General features: G+C 37.0%; 1 protein-coding gene across 2 annotated transcripts in view; it reads left to right on the top strand.

Moving 5' to 3' along the window:
• LOC127419469 (ephrin type-B receptor 2-like) overlaps nt 1–23,578 on the top strand; it is a 110,526-nt gene that overhangs the window by 23,716 nt on the left and 63,232 nt on the right. Inside the window, exon 2 of one of the 2 annotated variants that reach the window (XM_051660878.1) lies at nt 22,888–22,952. In XM_051660878.1, the coding sequence (XP_051516838.1) occupies nt 22,888–22,952 (65 nt within the window). Of the gene's footprint in view, nt 1–22,871; nt 22,953–23,578 lie in introns of those variants that run through there. The other variant, XM_051660879.1, reaches the window with a different exon arrangement.

The raw sequence follows: 23,578 nt of genomic DNA, 5'->3' as shown, positions 1-23,578 counted from the left end.
TACTATGTTGTGTCGGAGCTCGCAACACAGCAGCCATACTCGGCGCCATCTTGATATCTTCTTGTTCCTGGACTTTGCGAATTCGACAAGAGAAATGCGATTGGTTCAAGGAATGTAAGAAACTCACATCTACAGAAGATTGCTTTTGCACTGATGTTTACTCGGCGCCATCATGATATCTCCTTGTTCCTGGACTTTGCGAATTCGACAAGAGAAATGCGATCGGTTCAAGGAATGTAAGAAACTCACATCTACAGAAGATTGCTTTTGCACTGATGTTTCTGGCCAAACTGAGGATAGACACCAAAGACGGCTGCAAAGTATTTTTATGCCCCAAAAAAGCACTGTCCTTTATAGAAACTATGGGTGAGTAAACCATTGCATGTTACTTATGTAAGTGGACTGACTCGCTGTACATAACTCGACTGTCTAAGGAAGCTGGGCGCCATTTTTGTTTCTTTCTGCATTGGCTCCGCCTAGTGGCTGGAGTTTGTTTCGTGGAATGACACTTCCTTCAAGAAACTTTTGAATCGCTTTTACACTGAAGTTCCTGGCCAGATTGAGAATGGACACTATAGATGACTGCAAAATATCCACATGCCCACACAAAGGATGTCTTTTATAAAGCTGATGTACTGAGTAAGTCATGATGCATTTTTTTTATGCGGCCTCCGAGTGAATTTGACTCTTGATCATCCGAGGAACCGGGATGCCTGTTTTGTTTCTTTTTGTGCTGGTTCCGTCTAGCTGCTGGAGCTTGTTTTGTGGAATACACTGCTTCGGGTCAGTTGTGGATGAATCTGTTCGTTCTTTGTACTTATGCCTCCTGATGGCTGGAGTTTGTTTTTGTGGAGTATTTTCGCGGGACATTGGAATGATTACGTCATCTGCTGCACTCGTAACAGCTGATTCATTGAACACTTGAAACACTTGTTTGTCTCTCCGAGGAAACTGAAAGGCTTTATATCAGCTGGAATTTGTTTTGTGGGGGAACACACCTTCAAGACAGTTCTGTGAATGAATCTACATGTTCTTTCTATTTATTCTGCCTGTTGGCTGGGGTCTGTTTTACAAAGTATTTTCTGTTATGTAATTTTGCCTCACAAAATCTGTATAGAAGCACCGGACTTGAGCAATCCGACGGCAAAGTTGTCGCCGGAACTCTCATAGGCGTGCATGGAGTTTAGAGGGATTGTCGCAGGTTGGCGCTTTCGTGCGCTGTTTGTTTTGTTCTGGGGAAAGTTCGGGGTTTGACTGTTGCATTGATGTTGAAATGTGGTCTTTGTAATCTTGTTTTTGATGCACAATTTATTTTTTCTATTATATCAAATGTCAAATGTTAATATAAGTGGGATATCTTGCTCCATGTGGAATGTGAAAGGGTTGGGGCACCCCATAAAAAGAAGGAAGGTTATTTCTTTTCTTAAGTATAAGAAATATGATATAGTGTTTCTTCAAGAAACGCATCTTTCCCCGAAGGAATGCTGAAAAATTTGGGAAGATATGGGGTGGACGTTTTTTTTTTAGTGCTGGCTCAAGTAAGAGCAGGGGGGGTCATTATATTAATAAATAAACATCTACAATTCAAATGCCTTAAAAAGATTAAAGATAAATCAGGAAGAGTCATTGTTGTTCTAGCAGGAAAGGTTGATTTTTGGCTAATATTTAGGCACCTAATGCTGATGATCAGGGTTTTTTTTATAGATCTTGAAGGGATGTGGCAAGCCGCTGGCACCCCTCATGATATAATATTGGGAGGTGACTTTAATCATTTGATGGACTCAGTCCTTGATCATAGTGAAGCAAAAGTGTGCAAACCCCCTCGAGCAACAGTGACACTTCACAGGTTGTGTAAAAAATCTTGGTCTTGCAGATGTTTGGCGACTTTTGAACCCATCTGGTAGAGACTATAACTTTTTTCATCAGTCCATAAGATTTATTCTAGAATAGATTTTTTATTTATTTTTTTATATCTAAGTCCCTCATTTCATCTGTTGTCGATTGCTCAATTGGAAACATTTTAGTCTCAGATCATGCCCTGGTGAGTTTAGAGGTGTTGCCACATACGGAGAAAAAGAAATCATACAGCTGGCGCTTTAATGTATCCCTTTTGCAAAATCTTGATTTCCAACAAATGCTAAAGTCTGAAATCAATGTTTATATGGAGACCAACTGGTCCTCAGTATCCTCTGTGGGCGTTGCTTGGGAGGCACTTAAGGCGGTTCTTAGTGGCAGGATCATACAGTATGCCTCATTCACCAAAAAATCCAAAGCACGAGAACTAGTGGAGTTGGAAGGGAATATTAAAAGTGCAGAGGCAGAGCTGAAGTGCTGAATGTCGTCTAAAGGCCTCAGAGAATTGACCCGTTTGAAATACAGCTATAATACTATTTTGTCGCAGAAAGTGGAGTTTTGGTTATTCAGGGCAAGACAGTCATATTTTGAGTCAGCTACGCCACTTGCCCTGTACTATTTTTGGGAATAGCATACACCCCCCTAAAGCAGCAGATACTCTAGGAGATGTGATTTCTGCTTTTGGAAAAGGTCATGAGGCATCAGTGTATTACTCCTTATTAATTCAGAGTCTTGGGGACAGAGTCTCACCCACTCTCAAGAGATTATGGGAGAAAGATTTAAACTTGGAATTGGAGGAGGGAGAATGGGATAGGATTTTAAAAAACATAAAAACTGCATCTAGAGATGCAAGCCTTATACAATTCATGATTTTACATTGGTTCTATTGGACCCCCTCTAAATTGTATAGGCTTGGTCTTAAAGACACACCCACCTGCTGGCGATGCCAATCAGAGGACAGAGATATAACCCATGTCTTTTGGGGCTGTGTTGAAATACAAAAGTTTTGGTCAAAGGTGCCGAGTCTGGTGTGCGATGTGTTCGCATTCAGGTATAATTCTGCTCCAGACTCTGTATCTTGGGTGATGGGGCGGTCATAGACATCATTGACACAGATCATTTTGAGGGGCTGGAGGTTGGCTGGAGCGCCCTCTTTTACATTCAGAGGAATGGGGAGGCATAAAGTTTTCGTGGAGAAATGGGGCGGGTTTTTGTCATTTGTGGATGTGTGATTATTGTTGTTGCGTTTTTTTTAAAAATTTGTTTATTTATTTATTTATTTATTGTGCATGTGTGTGTCTGTCATTTGGGACCACTGTTATGTTGTTGGGGTTAGGGTGGGATTGGGAGGGGGAGGGGTAATAGTTGGGGTTAAGTTTGATTCTATGTATATATGTTTTGTCTTATGTGGTACATATGTGAATCAATAAAAATTGTTAATCAAAAAAAAAACAATGAACAATACTTAAGCATTTATTAATCGTAATGTTAACATATACATTTTTCAAATCAAAAGTTGTGTTAGTTAACATTAGTTAATGCACTATGAACTAACAATGAACAACTGTATTTGTATTAATAAACATTAACATAGATTAATAAATGATGTAACAAATATATTGTTAATTGTTTGTTCATGATACCTAATGCATTTACTAATGTTAACAAATGGAACCTTATTGTAAAGTGTTACCAGTTTTACATTCTGAGGAGAACTTAATGAAAGATGAAAGATACCTGAGCTAAAGAATCCCTATTCGAGGTGATTAAAAATCAGATGAAAAGTGAATTTGCTCCCATAGCCTGAAGCTGCTAATTTAGTCTGACATCCACTGAGGCACAAATAGATATGATTTGCAAATGGATTGTTGTTGAGTGATCACCAGTCTTCACTCAAAACCTTCATAACCGAAACCCTATAATTTTGAATTGCACTACAATTTATTTGTAACTTGATTTATAGAGTAAGATTAAATAGACTCACTGAATAATTCACTCAGTAATCTTTTTAAATGGAGGCTAATATGCCTCAGCACGTGACTTGTGTTCAGTGGTTTATTTTGATCTACATACGCTTTATAACTTCATTACTTGTTTTCCAACCCATTTTCCCATTCAGTTTAGCACTTATTTTTCAGTCATGGAATGTCCCAAAGCAAGCAAGAAAAGATAATGAATGGACATCCCAAATATTGAATTGGTTGAAATGAACATATTGCATAACCCTGATGTCCTCAATAGCAACACAAGTGTGACTTACACAGTGGTTTTGCCTTCTGAGAAGAAACACTTTCCCCACTGAGAGCGGACATAAAATATTGAACTTCAAAAAGCTTATGACCTACTTCTCCACTATCCTCAATCTCAAATTATGATTATCTGAAAACACAAGGGTGCATGTTTGTCTTAACATCCTTCAAGTACTCACTGTCCAAATTATAAATTAATCTCTTATGGTTACTGACATTTTCTTAATAACTAACATATGGGTATAATCACAATCTTTGGATGCATTTTATACCATCCACCTCATACATTAGTTATGCAGGCCTTAGTATTTTTTTTTTGTTTTGTTTTGTTTTTTTGCATTCAGTATGTTTAATACAGAGTAGCCTATATGATTTTAAAGCTAATGTATTTTATTAGTAATTTATGCATGTACTGAACTCTCTCTGCATTTGCACTTATGCTAATTTCTCTTGACGTAAAGGTGGGTGTGTCGTTTATTTCAATGTTGAAATACTCCTATTCCAGCTTAATACATGGAAACAGTTATAAGTGAGCCATTCGTAAGTTTACTCCAACAAAATGTGTAAACACTATGGCTTTGTGGTGCTATCAAAATGTTAACATTTGATCAGCCCAATATGGCAACATTGGCTCAACTAATTGCATGAGTTTGGGGCGGGACTATCTGTTTGTATGACAAATGGAAGATAGGGGAGTGTTCGGGAAATCTGTTAGCATTATTTTTGCAATTCCATTTGGTTTCTCTATTGTTGCAAAAATTACACACACTTATTAACCTTGTGCGAACCTTGTGCACTGACGTTGTATTTTGGCTTCGCAATATGCAACGCATCATTTAAATTAATTTAAACCAACTGATCTCAGTTCAGAACACTCTGGGCTGTCAGTAAAGGGTTACACTTTCGACGTACGGAGTCATTGTGACAAAATGGCAGCTTGTCTTTAGGAGAAACGCCAACAAAACTACATCTGGTAAGAAACCTAATTACGTTTTTACATTGAAACCTGTTTGAGTCGAAAGATTAGAGTCTCTAGTTTCAGCCAATATGCCATTTGTAAAATTTTAGCGATTTATCGTGAAACAGCACGCTGTTAAACACAATGTACACTATAATTGACAATTTACTTTGCATTTTCACAATGAGAGAGAACATCTTGCTTTCAGAGGCTTTATATGGAGTTAGGATGAAACTAAGGTGCATTTTGAACTATTATGAGACCAGTGCAGACAGACAGCATACTGGATGTTAAGTCATTGTCTAAATAGGGTGCAAGGGAGCACACTATAGATTTCCTATGCAGCTAAGTGCATTCACTCCTAAAATCTGACCAAAAGTTCAGTTTCAGGCTGCAGATGATGACATGGTTTGCAGACATGGGACATTGGTAATCCATACTTAGATTCAGAATTTATAATGTATAATTTTATTTAGCATGGTTGGCAGTGATTGAATGATAAAGGCCATTACTTGTATCAGAATTAATTATGCTCATTTCTGATTGGTAAAATGCTTCAGCGCTTGCTGTCACTTGTTTGTTTGACAGTCATCACCATGGAGATGTGAGTTGTAAACTGGGAAAGCAGAGGATTAGTGTTGGCTCTGTAAACTGTGAGAAGGTTGCTCCACTGACCTACTGCTCATTCAAGCCCATCACATTTGGCTCCTGTCTGCAAATATTAGACAGTCACACCACAGCTGAGATAAACAGAGGTTTATGAGCAGAACGCCCCCCCATAACGTCTGCTCGAAATACTAACACAGTAGAGTGAGACTCTCTTAATGATAGGACTGAAATGACAAAGACCATAGATATGTCATTGATGGCTTTAGTAGGGCAATCCACTTTGTGTACCCAACAATGTATTTAGGAGGACAAAAAAAATTCTTGTTTTGGTTCAAAACGTTCATAAGTTTGACGTATGTGGTTCCAGGCAAGCTTTAGTCGCAAATCATTTTTCAGGATTTGTTCTTACAGTGTGTCCGCAAAATGGATACACTGTAAATGTGATAATCTAATATTTTTACTAGAGATGCACCAGTATATCAGCCAAACATCAGTTTCAGTAGGGGCTGATAAAAGCAATTATCTACTTTGGACATCGATAAACAGCCGATGATTAGTGCAGATTCTTTCTGTCAATCAAAAGGCAAAACTTTTTTTTTTTTTAAATTGTCAAACAATTAACCTACAACAGAACTTTGTGCTATGTGTGAAATAATTTTTTTCCTTTATTAGCCTAATTAGCCTACTTTAAATTGGAGGACAATGACTACAGAATAGCTACAGGTGCATCTCAATAAATTAGAATGTCATGGAGAAGTTCATTTATTTCAGTAATTCAACTCAAATTGTGAAACTCGTGTATTAAATAAATTCAATGCACACAGACTGAAGTAGTTTAAGTCTTTGGTTTTTTTAATTGTGATGATTTTGGCTCACATTTAACAAAAACCCACCAATTCACTATCTCAAAAAATTAGAATACATCATAAGACCAATAAAAAAAAAAAAATTTAGTGAATTGTTGGCCTTCTGGAAAGTATGTTCATTTACTGTATATGTACTCAATACTCGGTAGGGGCTCCTTTTGCTTTAATTACTGCCTCAATTCGGCGTGGCATGGAGGTGATCAGTTTGTGGCACTGCTGAGGTGGTATGGAAGCCCAGGTTTCTTTGACAGTGGCCTTCAGCTCATCTGCATTTTTTGGTCTCTTGTTTCTCATTTTCCTCTTGACAATACCCCATAGATTCTCTATGGGGTTCAGGTCTGGTGAGTTTGCTGGCCAGTCAAGCACACCAACACCATGGTCATTTAACCAACTTTTGGTGCTTTTGGCAGTGTGGGCAGGCGCCAAATCCTGCTGGAAAATGAAATCAGCATCTTTAAAAAGCTGGTCAGCAGAAGGAAGCATGAAGTGCTCCAAAATGTCTTGGTAAACGGGTGCAGTGACTTTGGTTTTCAAAAAACGCAATGGACCAACACCAGCAGATGACATTGCACCCCAGATCATCACAGACTGTGGAAACTTAACACTGGACTTCAAGCAACTTGGGCTATGAGCTTCTCCACCCTTCCTCCAGACTCTAGGACCTTGGTTTCCAAATGAAATACAAAACTTGCTCTCATATGAAAAGAGGACTTTGGAACACTGGGCAACAGTCCAGTTCTTCTTCTCCTTGGCCCAGGTAAGATGCCTCTGACGTTGTCTGTGGTTCAGGAGTGGCTTAACAAGAGGAATACGACAACTGTAGCCAAATTCCTTGACATGTCTGTGTGTGGTGGCTCTTGATGCCTTGACCCCAGCCTCAGTCCATTCCTTGTGAAGTTCACCCAAATTCTTGAATCGATTTTGCTTGACAATCATAAGGCTGCGGTTCTCTTGGTTGGTTGTGCATCTTTTTCTTCCACACTTTTTCCTTCCACTCAACTTTCTGTTAACATGCTTGGATACAGCACTCTGTGAACAGCCAGCTTCTTTGGCAATGAATGTTTGAGGCTTACCCTCCATGTGAAGGGTGTCAATGTTTGTCTTCTGGACAACTGTCAGATCAGCATTCTTCCCCATGATTGTGTAGCCTAGTGAACCAAACTGAGAGACCATTTTGAAGGCTCAGGAAAGCTTTGCAGGTGTTTTGAGTTGATTAGCTGATTGGCATGTCACCATATTCTAATTTTTTGAGATAGTGAATTGGTGGGTTTTTGTTAAATGTGAGCCAAAATTATCACAATTAAAAGAACCAAAGACTTAAACTACTTCAATCTGTGTGCATTGAATTTATTTAATACATGAGTTTCACAATTTGAGTTGAATTACTGAAATAAATGAACTTTTCCATGACATTCTAATTTACTGAGATGCACCTGTATTTGTAAGCTTTGCACTGCTAGAATTTCATGAGATAGAACTACTGTTGAAACTTTTAACAACTTTTTTGATTACTCACCTTAAACCACAATACAGCAAGGAATATGACATTTTTGTTAACGCTAAAGCGGAGGCTGATTCTGCTAAAAAGGGACAAATTTCATTTAGAATTTAATTAATTTGAGTTAAGAACATAAAAAAATTACAAAATCTTACTACTTTAATGTGAGCCTAACAAGAGTCTATTCAAAATTCAGTTAATGTAAGCTATGAAATTTAATACGAGTTAAAGACATAGTTCACCAAAAATAAAATAATTCTCTCATCATTTACTTGCCCGCATGCCATCCCAGATGTTAATGACATTTTTAGATGAATAAAATGTCAACATTTTGAAGCTCCAAAAAGCCTAAAATGGCAGTATAAAAGTAATCCATAAGACTCCAGTAGTTAAATCCATGTCTTCAGAAGTGATATGATAGGAGTTGGTGAGAAACAGATCAATACTTAAGTCCTTTTTACTATAAATTATCGTCCCTGCCCAGTAGGTGGCAATAAGCATGCAGAATGTGAATTGCCAAAAACAAGAGAAGAATGTGAAAGTGAAAGTGGAGATTGATTGTAAAAAAAAAATAAAATAAAAAAAATAAAAAATAAAAAAAGGACTTAAATATTTTTATGTTTCTCACCCACACTTATCACTTCTGAAGATATGGATTTAAACACTGGAATCACATGGACAAAATTTGTGCTACCTTCACTTGTTCTGGTGACCGTTCACTTGCATTTTGAGGACCTACAGAGCTGAAATATTCTTCTTAAAATCTTTGTGTTCTGAAGAAGAAAAAGTCATACAGATCTGAGATGGCATAATGGTGAGTAATGTAAAGACATACAAAGTGAAGTTATTATTTAAATGTGTTTCTTAGTGTAATTAATTATCATTGATTTGATACAAGGTAGCAACAAAGGCAGAACCACTAAACTATTGGTATCATGATATACAAAAATTATATACAATAGTGAAATATGGAAATGAAATACAGTAGAGGCTTATGTCAAAAGAAAACACAAACAGGGCATTAGCCTACCCACATGCTACAGCATACATCATCTTAATACATGCTTATATAATTCACAGCATCCTATGCATTTAACACATGCTTAAATCACTCAAAGAATTTAATCAGGCTTTAAGGACATGTATAACAGTTTAAAACAATAGAATTCTCATTACACATGTTAACTTAATTGGAAAATACTCTAGGCTATAAATCATTAAATAAGATATGATTAATACTAAATTTACATACCCAGTTCTGACGTGTGCCAAAACATGTGTCAAACTCCCCACATGCAATCCATATGCATCCTTCAAAAATGATCCGTAACAAACTCTGTTTTAACATACAGCTCTTCTGAACACTTATTTCATGCAATTTATAGAATTTTGTGTAAAATGTAATATTTACCCAAGAATTCTCAACCATGAACAAAACTGAGAGCTATCTTGCACAATAAAAGTTATCACATCTCTAACACGAGAGAGTGCCGGAAAGCGGGTGTAGCAAAACACTAAAAGATGCCCTATTATGCTTTTTGGGATTTTACCTTTCTTTAGTGTGTAACATAGCTCTTTGTGCATGTAAAAGGTCTGCAAACTTACAAAGCACAAAGTCCACGCAAAAAAAGGGAGTTATTCTCTGCCACAGACAACACTGCTCAAGAACTACAAGAAATGGCTGGATTGTAGTCCAGCCATTTCTTCCGTAAAGTATCTACGTCACTATGTAACACATTTGCATAATGTTACTTTCACGGTTACTCCTGAAAGATGGTGCAATTCCCACTTTGTTGGGACAATCTGACACTTTAGGATCACAACCTGTAAGTATGCTTGATTATTTGTGGATTTATCTGCTATCGAGAGTTCAAATGCAGAGTTTTGTGTTGTAGCTACGGTGTATACCCAGTACACAGCTGTAGGCCTCTGCTAACTTGATAGCTAATGTTATTGTGTTGAGATAGTTTTGCTAATCAGCTGCGGGCTCACTTTTACCTACAATTGTGTAGAATTATGCAGATTGTTTGTCGTTCTTATAATCATGAATAGTGATCAAGTGTGAAGATGGATTTATTTTTACAAATGGTCATTTTACGTCTGCAATCCACGGTAGTGCTCGGGTAACTTGCTATGTAATGTTACTGTTTTGGTAAGGGTTTACTATTCAGCTGTCGGCTGGCTTTTACTTAAAACTGTGTAACAAAATGGTCGATCTCAAGAGTCTTCTATAATTATATAATTACAAGCTGTAATGTTACGGCCACTATCGGTAGTCCACGGATAACTTGCTCACTAACACTCTAATACACACGGTAATGTCCAAACGGGAGTAAGCCTCTGTTCTCCGTTCATAGCTCTGGCGACAAAAGTTTGGCTACGTCCATTCCAGTGTTGGGCCTCATGTATTCAAATAGAAGACAAAGGCAGGCCTAACACAGTCGTAAAACCTAACTCAGGCCCCCACATAAGTCATAAATCTTACTGATAAAAACCGTGCCAAAATTAAACAAAGAGAGTCCAAAACAGACTTCAAATCCCATGAAGCCTTGCTCACTAAAGGATCGAACTCTCAACTCCTATTGGATGAGGCACACAACAGAACGTCCCTCAACCATGACATCATCAGGAGTAGAAAAACCTCTGAAATGCTTCCGGGATTTGCTTCCAGCAACTTTGCTCGCCTTGTGTAGACGCAGCTCATCGCTGTTCTCAGGTGCAGCCTCGTGGCACAAGGAAGTAACGTCCAACTTGAAACTGTGGCCATACAATCTCCATCTCGCTGGACGAGTTGAGATTACTCTGTGTTCCACCGAACACTCTAACGGATCCGAAGGAGACCGCCGAGCAATCTGCATCTTCATCCGTTTGCCTGCAGAAGTGAAGAGAAAAGATTTCTCTTCCCTCTTCAATCAAGTCAACGTCGTTGATTTCTCTGCTAGCCCGCCGAGAATCAGCAGCAGTACCGCCTGCCGACAGAGCGAGGAAACGTCCTCCCGTCATCACCCGAGCCTCGAGGAAACGAGTCGGAGTCAAACGACGGATGAACACACATTCTGCATCCTCATGCGATTTCAAGTAAGTGGTTTATGTCTGGGCAGAGATAGAATATTATAGTGTGTTATTCTTGTGTATCAAGGTTATTGCTTGTACAGTTTACGGACCGCCATGTCCACTCATTATTAATACTCAGGGTATTAATTATCACAAATTTGATTTGCTGTATTGTGGTCCAACCACATTGGACTGTTGTGCATTTCCGCCATCGCGGGTGAGACCAGCAAACTGAGTTTATCCATTAAAGAATCAAAGAACATGGGACGGTTTACGAGCCGTCCACCGCGTCTCTGAGTGATCAACTAACAGCTGCTTTCTCTCCCACGATCGCGAAATCGGCTTTGGGGCCGTCACTTAATTCACTCTCTCTCTACGTACTAACCACACACACACACACACACACACACACACGACCCCTCACAAACATTCTGGCACACATTTTTGGCTAGTAGATAGCTTCGTGATAAAGCTCAGCTTTGTCACTAAGCTACCATTGACTGGTTTCTCTCCGCCCACATTCGCGGCCATATTCCCTGGCCGGAAGTCTCGCGTGACATACTCTCCACGAGAGTCACATCCGCCATTTTGTGTGAGTCCCTCCTTACACACACACACACTCTCACACACACACCTTATGTGTTATAGGATTATTTTAGTTTCCATATCTAAACATATCACTGTTTAGTTTGTAGTTGTAAGTCGGAAGTTTATTGACTGCATTGTATTAATTATTAATTGATATTACTGCATAAATAAACTTTGTTATATTACAAAGAGAAGTGTTTTGGTTTGTTTTGCATACGCCTGTGTCATGCTGATGGGATGTCAGTGCTCGGATTCAAACCTTCATTCATTGTTTTTTTTTTCCACAAAATCGATATTCTTCGGATGTCGATTTTCCTAAGAAAACAATCTAATATTGAGACTGTTTTACTATCTGGTTATTAGTCCCTGATTCCAGGGTGGTGCCCTGTCAGTGTTAATCCTTATTAATATTCTATTGATTTTTGATAATTGATAATTATCTTTGATGATTGTTGAATTTGAATGATCAATAAGCTAGTGTTAATTTTAATTAATGTTCATCGATGTTAACAATTAACGATTATCTTTGATAATTGTTGATTTAAAGGATTAGAAAAAGCTAACATTGATTCTCATCAATGTTCTATTGATTTTAATAATTAATAATTGTCTTTGATAATTATTAATTATTGCTAATTACCAAACCCGCTCCTAAACGTAGCACACTACATTTACTGGAGCCCCATATGAGGTTTTAATGAGTTAGATTGAATTAATTTACATATTAATTAGTAACTAAAGAAATAATTATTAATTATTTCTGATAGTAACACTGATCTAAACAACCAGTATAGCCCTACACCAACTTAGATGCACTACATGTCTTTTACTTGAAGCTTTGTTAGGTTCACAATAATCAACTGTGTACTTGTAAGAAAGCTACTAAATTAAAACTTACCACGTCCTACTCAAGTCGTGCTTGCGAAGGTGGTTCGGGTCGATTAGCTTGTTCTTCCAAACTTTCATTATCAGATCCATTTCATGGATCTTAACCCCATTGAGCTTTTGTGGGATCAGCTAGACTGTAAGGTGCGTGAGAAGTGCCCGACAAGACAGCCACGTCTATGGCAAGTGCTACTGGAAGCGTGGGGTGAAATGTCACCGGAGTATCTGGACAAACTGACAGCTAGAATGCCAAGGATCTGCAAAGCTGACATTGCTGCACATGGAGAATTGTTTGATGAGAACTCTTTGAAGTAGTTTAAGAAGTTCTAAACATTTATTTATTTATTTATTTTTTATTTTTTTTATTTTTTTATTGTAATAGTAATTTTTCAGTTTATTAATGTCCTGACTATACATTGTTATCAGTTGAATGCCACTTTGGTGAATAAAAGTACCAATTTATTCCCATAAGTGCAAAATCTATACATTATTCCAAACTTTTGGCCACAAGTGTATATTTTCACAATTTATAATACTACATAATTCCTGGACTGTATGCAAATGTAATATATTTCACTTCCCTGATAATGGTAATGCCGACCAGCAAAATTTTGCTGCACTTCATGTGTCTCGGAAAAACTAAAGACAGAATGCGGCTAAAATAGCTCAAATTGTTTTGATGATAGTGGTTTCCTCATGCTGACATAGTTCCATTAGGGAGGACTCAAATTTATGAATGTGGCCTGAACAACCAGATACATCTACACTTGGCCAAGTCGTTTCTTGTATGCATGTTAAAATACCTCCTGAAGTGATATGAATATGATTGCTAACTGTCTCAAATGAGTTTTGGCATTACATTTGGTCTTTTCATGATTGGATGGCAGTCTGATCTAATCAGTAAAATGGAATGATGTGACCATGTGTAAATACCTTCCAAAGTATTTGTCACTGTGAGTGTGTTAAAATTAAAAACATAAAAATGTGTACATTAGTACACTATTTTTCCATTCTGTTTAAAGAAAATGGCACTAAACATAAAGATGTTCATGCACCTATCTGTTATTTTGTGTCACTGATATATTAACCTGTGTTGCAGCATTTAAGTAACATTTTCTTCTGTCATGGTTCTTACAATATCCCCAGTGCACATTATTTTGTATAATCACAAAAGTTTCCTTCCATACATAAGACATCACTGTCAGACTTTGCATCATTTGTAAGCTGGTGCTCTTGTTCTTTGAAGATGGATTGTGAATTTACACACACACACACACACACACACACACACACACACACACACTGCAGTGGTCCTTGTGGTCTAGTGAATGTTTTAGTATCCCACCCACAGGTTGACTGACAGATCTGGAGCACAGTGGATCAGTGCACTCTATCCCCTTTCTGGATCTGGAATTCAGTGTATCTCCCACACTAGTTCACACATTCACATTGTGTCCTAGCTGTTTATTTGAGGACATGGAAGCTATTGATCAGCCTAGAATATCTATTACAATTAGCACAGTTTGTATCCACTGTGTACTATGGACATGCAGTTCTGGTTGGATAATTATGTTTACAGTTTGGAATATATGTCAGTAATATAAGCAGAATATATAAATCAGCATTGTGAGTGTTATCAATATTTGATATAATTGAATTTGATTCCAACTATATAGATCTTTATAGTTTGTGAGAGGTTTTCTGGTGCATATTAAAGGAATAGTTCACCCAAAAAATGCTGATAATTTGCTCACCCAGAGGCCATCCAAGATGTATCCGAGTTTCTTTCTTCATCAAAACAGTATTTAAGACTTTTAGGATTTCATTTCAGGCCTCCTCCTCTAAACAATGCAAGTGAATGTACTCCATTTTTTGATGGTCCAAAATGCATATTTAGGGTGCATCAAAATAATCCACACGACTCCAGTCGACAAATAAAGTTCTTCTGAACCCAAACGATTGATTATTTTTAGAAACAAAACAATACTTATAAAAATTCTGTTTTGATAAAGAAAGAAACTCAGATATATCTTGGATGGCCTGAGGGTGAGTAAATTATCAGCAAATTTTCATTTTTGGGTGAACTATTCCTTTAATTCATTAATTTGATGAATTAACTTAAATTTCTTTTTAACATGTTTCAAGGGCAGTCTTTGAGCTTTTTCCATTTTGATAAAACACACAAAACCAACCAGTGAGTTTTTATAGATTCTCAACCAGTGATTGTAAACTGGTTTTGCTTTAGGACCAAGATGCACTTTACAGTAAAGTTGTATTCAGGGTTTGAAATGAACTTTTTGGCTCACCGGTCACTGTGGCTAGTAGTTTTCCAAGGTCACTAGCCACTCAGCATTTTCACTAGCCAAAATCCCCTACCTCGCAAAAAGTAATAAAGGTAACTGGAGACTGTAACTGCTTGCATTTGTTTGGACATTTTATTTAAATAACAATGATATGAGTTCAGCAGGACACAGGCCATGTGTTTTAAGTAATCTATAAAATATCCAAAGCCAAACGCCAGTTAGGACAGGAGCAGGATAGAACAGCAGGAATATTTGTCAATAACTTGTCCATAATTCGTGGCAGTATCAACCCCTTCAAATTGTAAATACCTAAGTTTACCATTGTTCCACCATTGTTTAACAGTGGCATTTGTATGACAAGGCTATTATGTAAGACGATGGGTGGCTTCACATTACTGTGGTTGATTGTCTTTTCTAAAAAAAAAACTAAACAAAACTATAGTATTTGTTATAAAAAATCTAATAGGATAAACATATTTAGAAACCTTTTAACTACAGCTTTCACAGTTGTAATAAAATGAGTCTTAATAGATTCGCCCTAATAGATTTAATATGAATATATTCAAGTTACCAGTTAATTACTGCATTAAAAATATATATATATTTTAGTAAGGATGATGAAGTGTATTATAAAAAATTGATGATGTATTTATTCTCTTTTACCACGTTAGTTTTGTTAATAATGTATGTGCTGTCTAGCAGTTTGAGATGTTTGACTTCCTTCAAATAGCGCTTCATGCTAGAATGTTCTCTGTAGAATGGGCCACATAAGTTTTGTGTTTTCCACCGGCCGCTGCAATATCGAGTGAAGCGCAACTGAATCACGCAATTTCGCTCTTCTTTGTTGCAGAGCTCTGGCGATCTTATCTCTGGAGTGCACTGGTGTGGACTGCGGCGGTTCACACGAAAGCACGCTTCGTTTGCCCCGCACAGATTCGCGTGTAAGTTATGAGACGCATATTTAATGCGTATAAAGTGCTCAACGCAGTTTAATACAATTACATTTCCTTCGGCAGCAGCTCAGAGTTGTCCGGCATTCCCAGAATTTTCAGTGCAGGAGAAACCCTGAAAAAACGTCACCCTGCCAAAGTGGCTAGTAAGAGTGACAGAGTTACCCGCCATGGCCGATATTTACCCGCATTTGGTGGGTTGCCGGGTGTTAATTTCAAACCCTGGTTGTATTGGTTAACATTACTTAACTACAATAGTTAACATGAACTAAAAATGAACAATCCCTTTACAGCACTTAATAATCTTGGCTAATATTAATTTCAGTGTATACTAATAAAACAATTTTTTACATTTAAAGGTGTAGGCCTATATGTTAACATTATTTTATGCGTTATGAACTAACATGAACTAACAATGAGCAATTATATATGTATGAATTAACATTAACCAAGATTAAAAAATGCTGTGAAATTATATTGTTAATGATGCCTAAAGCATTTTCTAATGTTAACAAGTAAAACATTATTCTAAAGTGTCACCCAAATGTTCTTAGAATCAAATATTGAAATGTTGGTTGGCACAAACCATGTTTATCTTTGTTGCAAGTGAACACATCTTTAATGTAGTCTAAGTCCTATTTTCTTATAGCTTGCATAGATTTGTTCACGGTTTTCAAGGATGAAGGCATGTCACGCAACCTGTCTGTGCTGGCATCTGCTTAATTTTACTAGCTTATATACTAAATGACTAAGTATACTAAGTATACGGTTATTATATAAGTATATGTTTTATCATATACTAAGTAGAATTTTCATCAACAGCAAAAGATACAGGAAGCGTTTTTTCCTCTTTTATAAGTTGATAAGACTTCATTTTGCTATCCAACGATGCATGAATATATAGTTAGTTGCATTTTATTATGCATTTAGAATTGTTATTTATGACCCTGTCATAACAGGTTGCAACTGCTCTAGACTCAATCAGGTATTTTTTATAGTTTCATAGATCGCATGGTTTTAAAATCCTGCAATAAAAAGTAATTGTATCTCAAAGGTTCACAAGAGCACCACCAACACTCACAGATCTGCTTTGGAAATTAGACTTCCATCTGAAGTATTCTGCCTCTCAGCCTCTATCAGGCAAAGTAATGTTTACAGAGCCTGCTCAGATTTGTTACCGATAGTGCTTACCATTTGCGCAGTTTAAATATTCACACTGGATATTTTGGCTCAGCCTTGGTAAATTTGAGAGGAAGGATTCTATGTTTATCATGTCACTACATTGCACAGAAAAATTAAACATGACTTAATCCTCCCCAGCTTGCTGTTATGCAGTGCTATTTGTGTATTTTAAGGATTATACACTCCTTTTGAATGTCCTAAAAGAACACCAAGCAAACCTGTCTAATTTTGAGGGAAAAGTACCTTGATGATTTAACCCTTTTTGGATGGATCAGGTAAGATCCTTAGTACAGGATGGTTATGATGAGAGAGTTCAAGGAAGTTGGCATGTTCAGGATGTGCAGTGCATGAGTTTGTGTTCACTGTATCAGTTCTGCTCAGCATGTGCAGTGCAAACAGGAAGATGAAAGAAATAAATAAAAAGTGTGGGACTGAAAGTTGGGCCTTGGCACGCTGACCTAAAATCTAGTGGAGACTCGCCATGTTTCCCATGGGATTAATCCAGTGTGGCATACAGTGTGTAGTGCAGCCTGCAAAGATTATATGTGCTGGACTTGGGCTCCTGTTGCCCTACTTTTCATTGAAATATAGAGAGCGGCAGAGAGAAATTGCATGAATGCCTGGACAGATGGAGTGGGGGTTTGATTAAACAATGCACCAAGTACTGAGAAATGCTACAACTTTCCCTTTTAAAACACAGATTGTTGTAAATATAATGTTTCTCATTATAATGTTGAATGAATATTTTTATTTAAAACAAGCGGCAGTTTTAATAATTGTGTTTTGTGCTTTTTGTTTCTCCCATGAGCTTATAAGGGGAAAGAGGATTCATTCTCTGCACAGCTCAGTGGTATTATAGTTTTACATTTTTTATTTAGTTATATATACAGTACTGTGTAAAAGTTTTAGGGTGTGTTCACACTTGTAGTTCGGTTCTCTTGGTCCGGACCAAAAAAGAAAATGATACATTTAGTCCTGGTTCGCTTAGCGTTCACACTGGCATTTTTAACACCGAACCTAACGATACAAAACCAAAGGCATCAGGAAAAAGTCACAACCTGATTGGACAGCTTTTATGACGTATAATTTTTGACAGAACTTGCCGAACATCCAAAACAATGCTGGCTGCTGGTCGAAATGCGCTCGTTATTTATATATATATATATATATGGTATTTTTACCAGCTGAGAACAAACGAAGAGCTAATAAAATGTGTAAAGGTGTCAAAACAGCACCAGGAATTCCTCTGTTGCACACACAAACGAAGACATGCTGCAAGGACGGCGGTTCCGACGCCTGTACCGAACTGTAATGAGCAACATAGCTCCTATGATGAGAAGAACCAGGTATGCTTGAGGTCAGTATTAGGCAAATTACTTCCTGTTTTTGGTCCGTTAAACGTCTTTGGTCCATGTTGCATTCATATATCAATCGAACCGCACCAGAGTTCGTTTGGAAGCGGACCGAGACCCACTTTTCAGGCGGTTGGTTTTCAGGCGCTTGTTTGGTGCGCACCAAGGTTCGGGTGACAGCATTCACATTTGTTCAAATGAACCGCACAAACAGAGCAATCGCACCAGAGTTTGTTTTAATCGAACCAAACCTGCCAAGTGTGAACACACCCGTAGGCACATAAGATGTTTCACAAAAACATTTATCTTAAGATAGTTATGTATATCTTCAGCTTTAGTGTGTCAATAGGAAATATACATTTTAGACTCCCAAACATTACTTTTGTAAATAGAATAGATTAGAATAGAAGAACAGGGAGCCCTACAACAGATAGCATGGACCCCACAGACCTCCTACTGAACATCGAGTCATTCTGGGATTAAATGAAGAGATGGAAGCAATTGAGACAGCCTAAAGAGTTAGAAGAACTGTGGCAAATTCTCCAAGAAGCTTGGAACATCCTATCTGCCAACAAATAAGAAAAACTGTGTCCAGGTGTTCCTAGGATAATTGGTGCAGTTTTGAAGGCAAAGGTGGTCACATCAAATATTGATTTAGCTTTTTTTTTATGTTTACTGAACTTTGCATGACATTAAGTGATAAATGAAAACTATTTATGACATTATTTTTGAGGACATCCTTACTATGCAACATTTTTCACCAGTGCCTAAAACTTTTGCACAGTACTGTATGTATATGTGTGTGTGTGTGTGTGTGTGTATGTGTGTGTGTATATATATATATAGTATACTTAAAATATAACATATAATACCTGGCTATTATTATCATAATGATAATTTTTCAACATTCAAATGGAGGCTAAACAGTAGACAAGCACAGAAGAGAAACTTCTTATTATCGTGTATCATTCTTATTATTTTCTATTTATTTTTATTAGTAATTCTAGTTTGAATTTAATGTTAGTTTTTCAGTATATTTAGTTTTATTTTAGTTTTAATATTTTAAGGCTGCCAAGGTTAATGCTGTTATTTTAAGGCAGAGGCTATTATGAGCACTTTCAGCTTCACTCCGTTTCACAGGAGTGCTCTCGGTGTCAAACATGCGCGCTGTCCAGGTGCTCTCAATATCCCTGTCACTCATCTCAGCGCTATTCTGTGAGGATCCCAATTTAAATCAGATTAATGTTGGTCACATTACCACTAATCACAGCAATTACATTTTAACCATAATGGCACCGCGTCTTCGTGCATTTGCTTAGTAATTAGTGATTACAACAAGACGCCAAAGACAGTAAACAAATCATAGATATTAATGATTTCTCACTGGAACAGTTTTATAATGGATATATTTTTTCTTATTTTTGAACGTATCTCTGCTGTGTGTGACGCTCTCATGGTTTTTGGTTGGCAGTATGTCACAATGACCTTTTGATATTGACAACAGAACTATTAATAACTGTTTTCAATACAAATAAATGTTAGCAATTCACAATTAATCTAAGTTTAATGTAATTTTGGTAACACTAAAAAGGTTTCATTTCTTTAACATTAGTTAATGCATTAGGTATCATGAACAAACAATGAACAGTATATTTTTACAGCATTTATTAATTATAATGTTAGTTAATAAAATTACAGTTGTTCATTGTTAGTTCATAGTGCATTAGCTAATGTTAACTAATACAACTTTTGATTTTAAAAATGTAATAGTATATGTTGTAACTAACATTAAGTTCATTAGTTAATGTTAACTACAGTAATGTTAAATAATGTTAACAAATGGAAGCTTTTTGTAAAGTGTTACCGTAATTTTATTGTGTGTTTATATATAATTTGCAAAAGTGTGGCAAAGGACACTTTAACAAAAAATCGGTATCGCCCGATCTTAGTGTTAAAAAAATCGAAGATCGTTATCGGCCTCAAATTTCCTGATCGTTGCACCACTAGTAAAAATGCGGAGATTGTTATCTCAGTGTAGAAGATCTCTGCTCAAACTCTAGGGCATGGTCTTGGACTTGTTTTCAGGGACAAGGTAATGTTCCCTCTGTGTGTGCAGCCATGCTCAAGAGCCTCAATCCATCATGTAATGCATGCAAAAAAAAAAAAAAAAAAAGAAAAAAAATGAGTTTTCATGCAAGTCTGTGAGTTTCTAGGTGCTTTTGACTCAGAAACATTAAATTGAAACTAAATGTTTCTAGGAGAAAAAACACACGATACATTCCTTTTAATTGGCTTGGTTCATGTTAGTGGTAAACAGTTAAGGGGTTTTGAGTGGTCTGTTCTGAAACCACAATGAATGGTAATAAAAACATTTATTGTGTTTATTACAAAAGCAGATAATAAGAAATTGCATATTGTTTGATGTGTTGGAGTGCTCTTAATGTCTAGAACTGGCCCTGGTATTCTGTAGTAAAATAATAATATTTTGCAAAATTAAACATGGTTACTATATAAACAGAATATTAGATATTTTTGTTGCAACTGTGGCTTCCACCAAAAAACATGGTAACTACAATATTACTTCAGGAAAACCAATGTTGCCATAAACCTTTGACTGTGACCAAATCACTGTGGAGGAAATCAAACTTTATATACATTTGTATTTATAATTATAAGTAGTATTAAAGGAAATATTAAGTGAGTAATAAGTGGGAGAAAAGTCAGTTCGTCCGCACGAAAAAAGCACATCCACACCATCGTTACACCCACGCCACTGCAGAGACACTAGAGGCAAAGTTTGTCTTCAGTTTCTTAGTTTCCACCAGACTATTGGAGTGCAAATAGCCGCACTGTGTAACAGGTACTTTTTACACCTAGTAAATTTCCATTATTTTTATTTAATGTGTTCAAATTCTCAAAGCCATCTAGTGTTATCGCTATCAAGTGGCATTTTCATGTTTCCTGTCTAGTGTTATTTCACATGCTGCAATGAAGGTGGGGTTTCTAAATGTATAACATACTCTGTATAAAACAAAATTAATTTGTGGTCATTTTTATTTTATTTTTGCTAGTTTTGGGGTGGAAAGGATGTCATGAAAATGTATTTTAGTAACATTTCAGCTTTTTTCAATGTTTATTTTTGTTTCAGTTTACTAAAATGTTCAGTTTTAGTTTATGTTTACAATAATAACACACTGGTAGAGCGGCATCATATTCTCACATTCAGAGCTTTGAACACGCAGCAATGGCTGTTCTTGAGAGAAATATCTTCGGTTGCTCCTGAGCTGCAGAAGCTGCTGAAATATAAATGAGACACTTAATGGCTGAGGCTGTATCGAGCCAGTGTTTACAGGGATCCCAGGATTGTGTGTCACGGGGCTTCTGGCTTTGATCTCAGGAAGTCCTCTTGCTGCTCACCAAATCTCAATTCAAAAATGCCACAGAGAGTCTATTTGCCACACTGGATGTGTTTACGTTGCCTTGACTGAGGCCCATATGCCCTGGCAGGACCCCCATGTGTGATAATCATCCCTCAAGAAGACAAAGAAAATGCTCAGTCACTTCTCTTATCACCATAAAATTAAATTTTCATACACCATACTACAGCCCTAGACAGATGGTTGTACTCTAAATATTTGTAAAAAAAAAAAAAAAATTTCTCATTTGAAGGTTGATTTCTCAGAAAAGTGTAAACACTAAGGCTCAGTAGTGCTATCAAGGCTAAGTAGCGCTATCAAAACATTGTTCTGACTGTTTGTTTTAGCATACCAGCCAGCCTGGCATAGCAACATTGGCTCAACCAATGGCGTGAGTTTGGGGCGGGGCTATCTGCCTGTCTGTCCAATGTTTGTGAAACCTGCATGAAAACAATAATTATTTTCGCCATTCCATTTTGTGATGCAAGAAGTGCTGACATTGCACATTACCACACGATTTACTGCCAAAATTTGTATTTGTTACTTTGTTTCCTTGGGACAGTTTCAAAGCCGTACCACAAATCCTTTGCACTAAAACACCCTCTGAAGACTCATGGTAGACTAAAGTTCCATTTTAACTGATTCTCGCAATGTGCAGCAACCAGTTGTGCCTGGCTAAATAATTGAAAATGTCAGACCAGAAGTGCATTTCCGAACTATTTTGTCCTACTTTTTGTAACAAACAGAAAAGCACCCTCTGTCATCCTGGGCAAATACGAACTAGAAGTGAATTGAAACAGATGTTCGAACATGATGTGATCTATCATCTATGATGAATAACACCTCCAGTATCGTAATGGCTATTTGTAACATCTGATTAACAATACGAGTCAAAAATAGAGAGCTATTACCTCTCTGCAACTGTTATTCTAAATTGCACAGTGTGAGTCATCCTTCATTTAACATTCAGAAAAGCTATCCATTATGCATCATAATTACTGTTAAGAGACTTGAGGAACAATGACCTCACAAATGCTTGACGTGAAATAAGAGGCTCTTAGTTGCAGCATTAAGTTAGTGGGCATTTTAAACTTACAGCTTTTGGACATGCATTCCCTTTCAGATGTGTTAATGGACTCCACGATGGCAACGGCTGAGCTGGGCTGGACGATATATCCATCATTGGGGGTGAGGCTCACTGAAATAATTTAGATGATCAGACCTAGTGTAAACTGAATAATACAATGCACAAACTCAGCATGACCCATGTTGTGCTTTGTAGAAAATAGAAATTTAATGATTTCCCAATTAGATTATCTTTAATGCAGTCGATGCCATTTGTCTCACTACTGAATATTTTAGGCTTAGCTGTCATAATGGGTCTGTTCCAAAACCGATTGAGCTGCCTCGCTGTCTGCTGCCTAAATAGGGAGTTGCCTTCTAAGGCAACATCCTAACAGGGGTTGAACCTTTTAAGTGACTGCTTTGGAAAGATCTACACAGGCAGCAGCTTTAAACGCCACACAAAAAGTGCTAAGTATGGGACACTCGGGTCACAGCTGGTTTCCTTGTAGTTTGACATGTTGGCATATTGCTAAGCTAATGATTCAAATAATAATAATCTAAATAAAAAAAGTTGATTTTTTTTTTAATTTAATTAAAATTAGATTAATTTAAATTGTTAATTAGATTTAATTAGATTATTTTATAAATACTTTTTAAAGAAGAATTTTTATAGTCAACATTTCTACCACTTAATTACAGAGCCCCTGAGATGACAGGGAGGGAATTTATTTTCTGATTTATTTCATTTA

Source organism: Myxocyprinus asiaticus, chromosome 28 (genome assembly GCF_019703515.2).
Source record: "Myxocyprinus asiaticus isolate MX2 ecotype Aquarium Trade chromosome 28, UBuf_Myxa_2, whole genome shotgun sequence".
Classification (NCBI taxonomy): Eukaryota; Metazoa; Chordata; class Actinopteri; order Cypriniformes; family Catostomidae; genus Myxocyprinus; species Myxocyprinus asiaticus.
The sequence above is the reverse complement of the archived record's forward strand: the minus strand, read 5'-3'. Positions and strand labels throughout refer to the sequence as shown.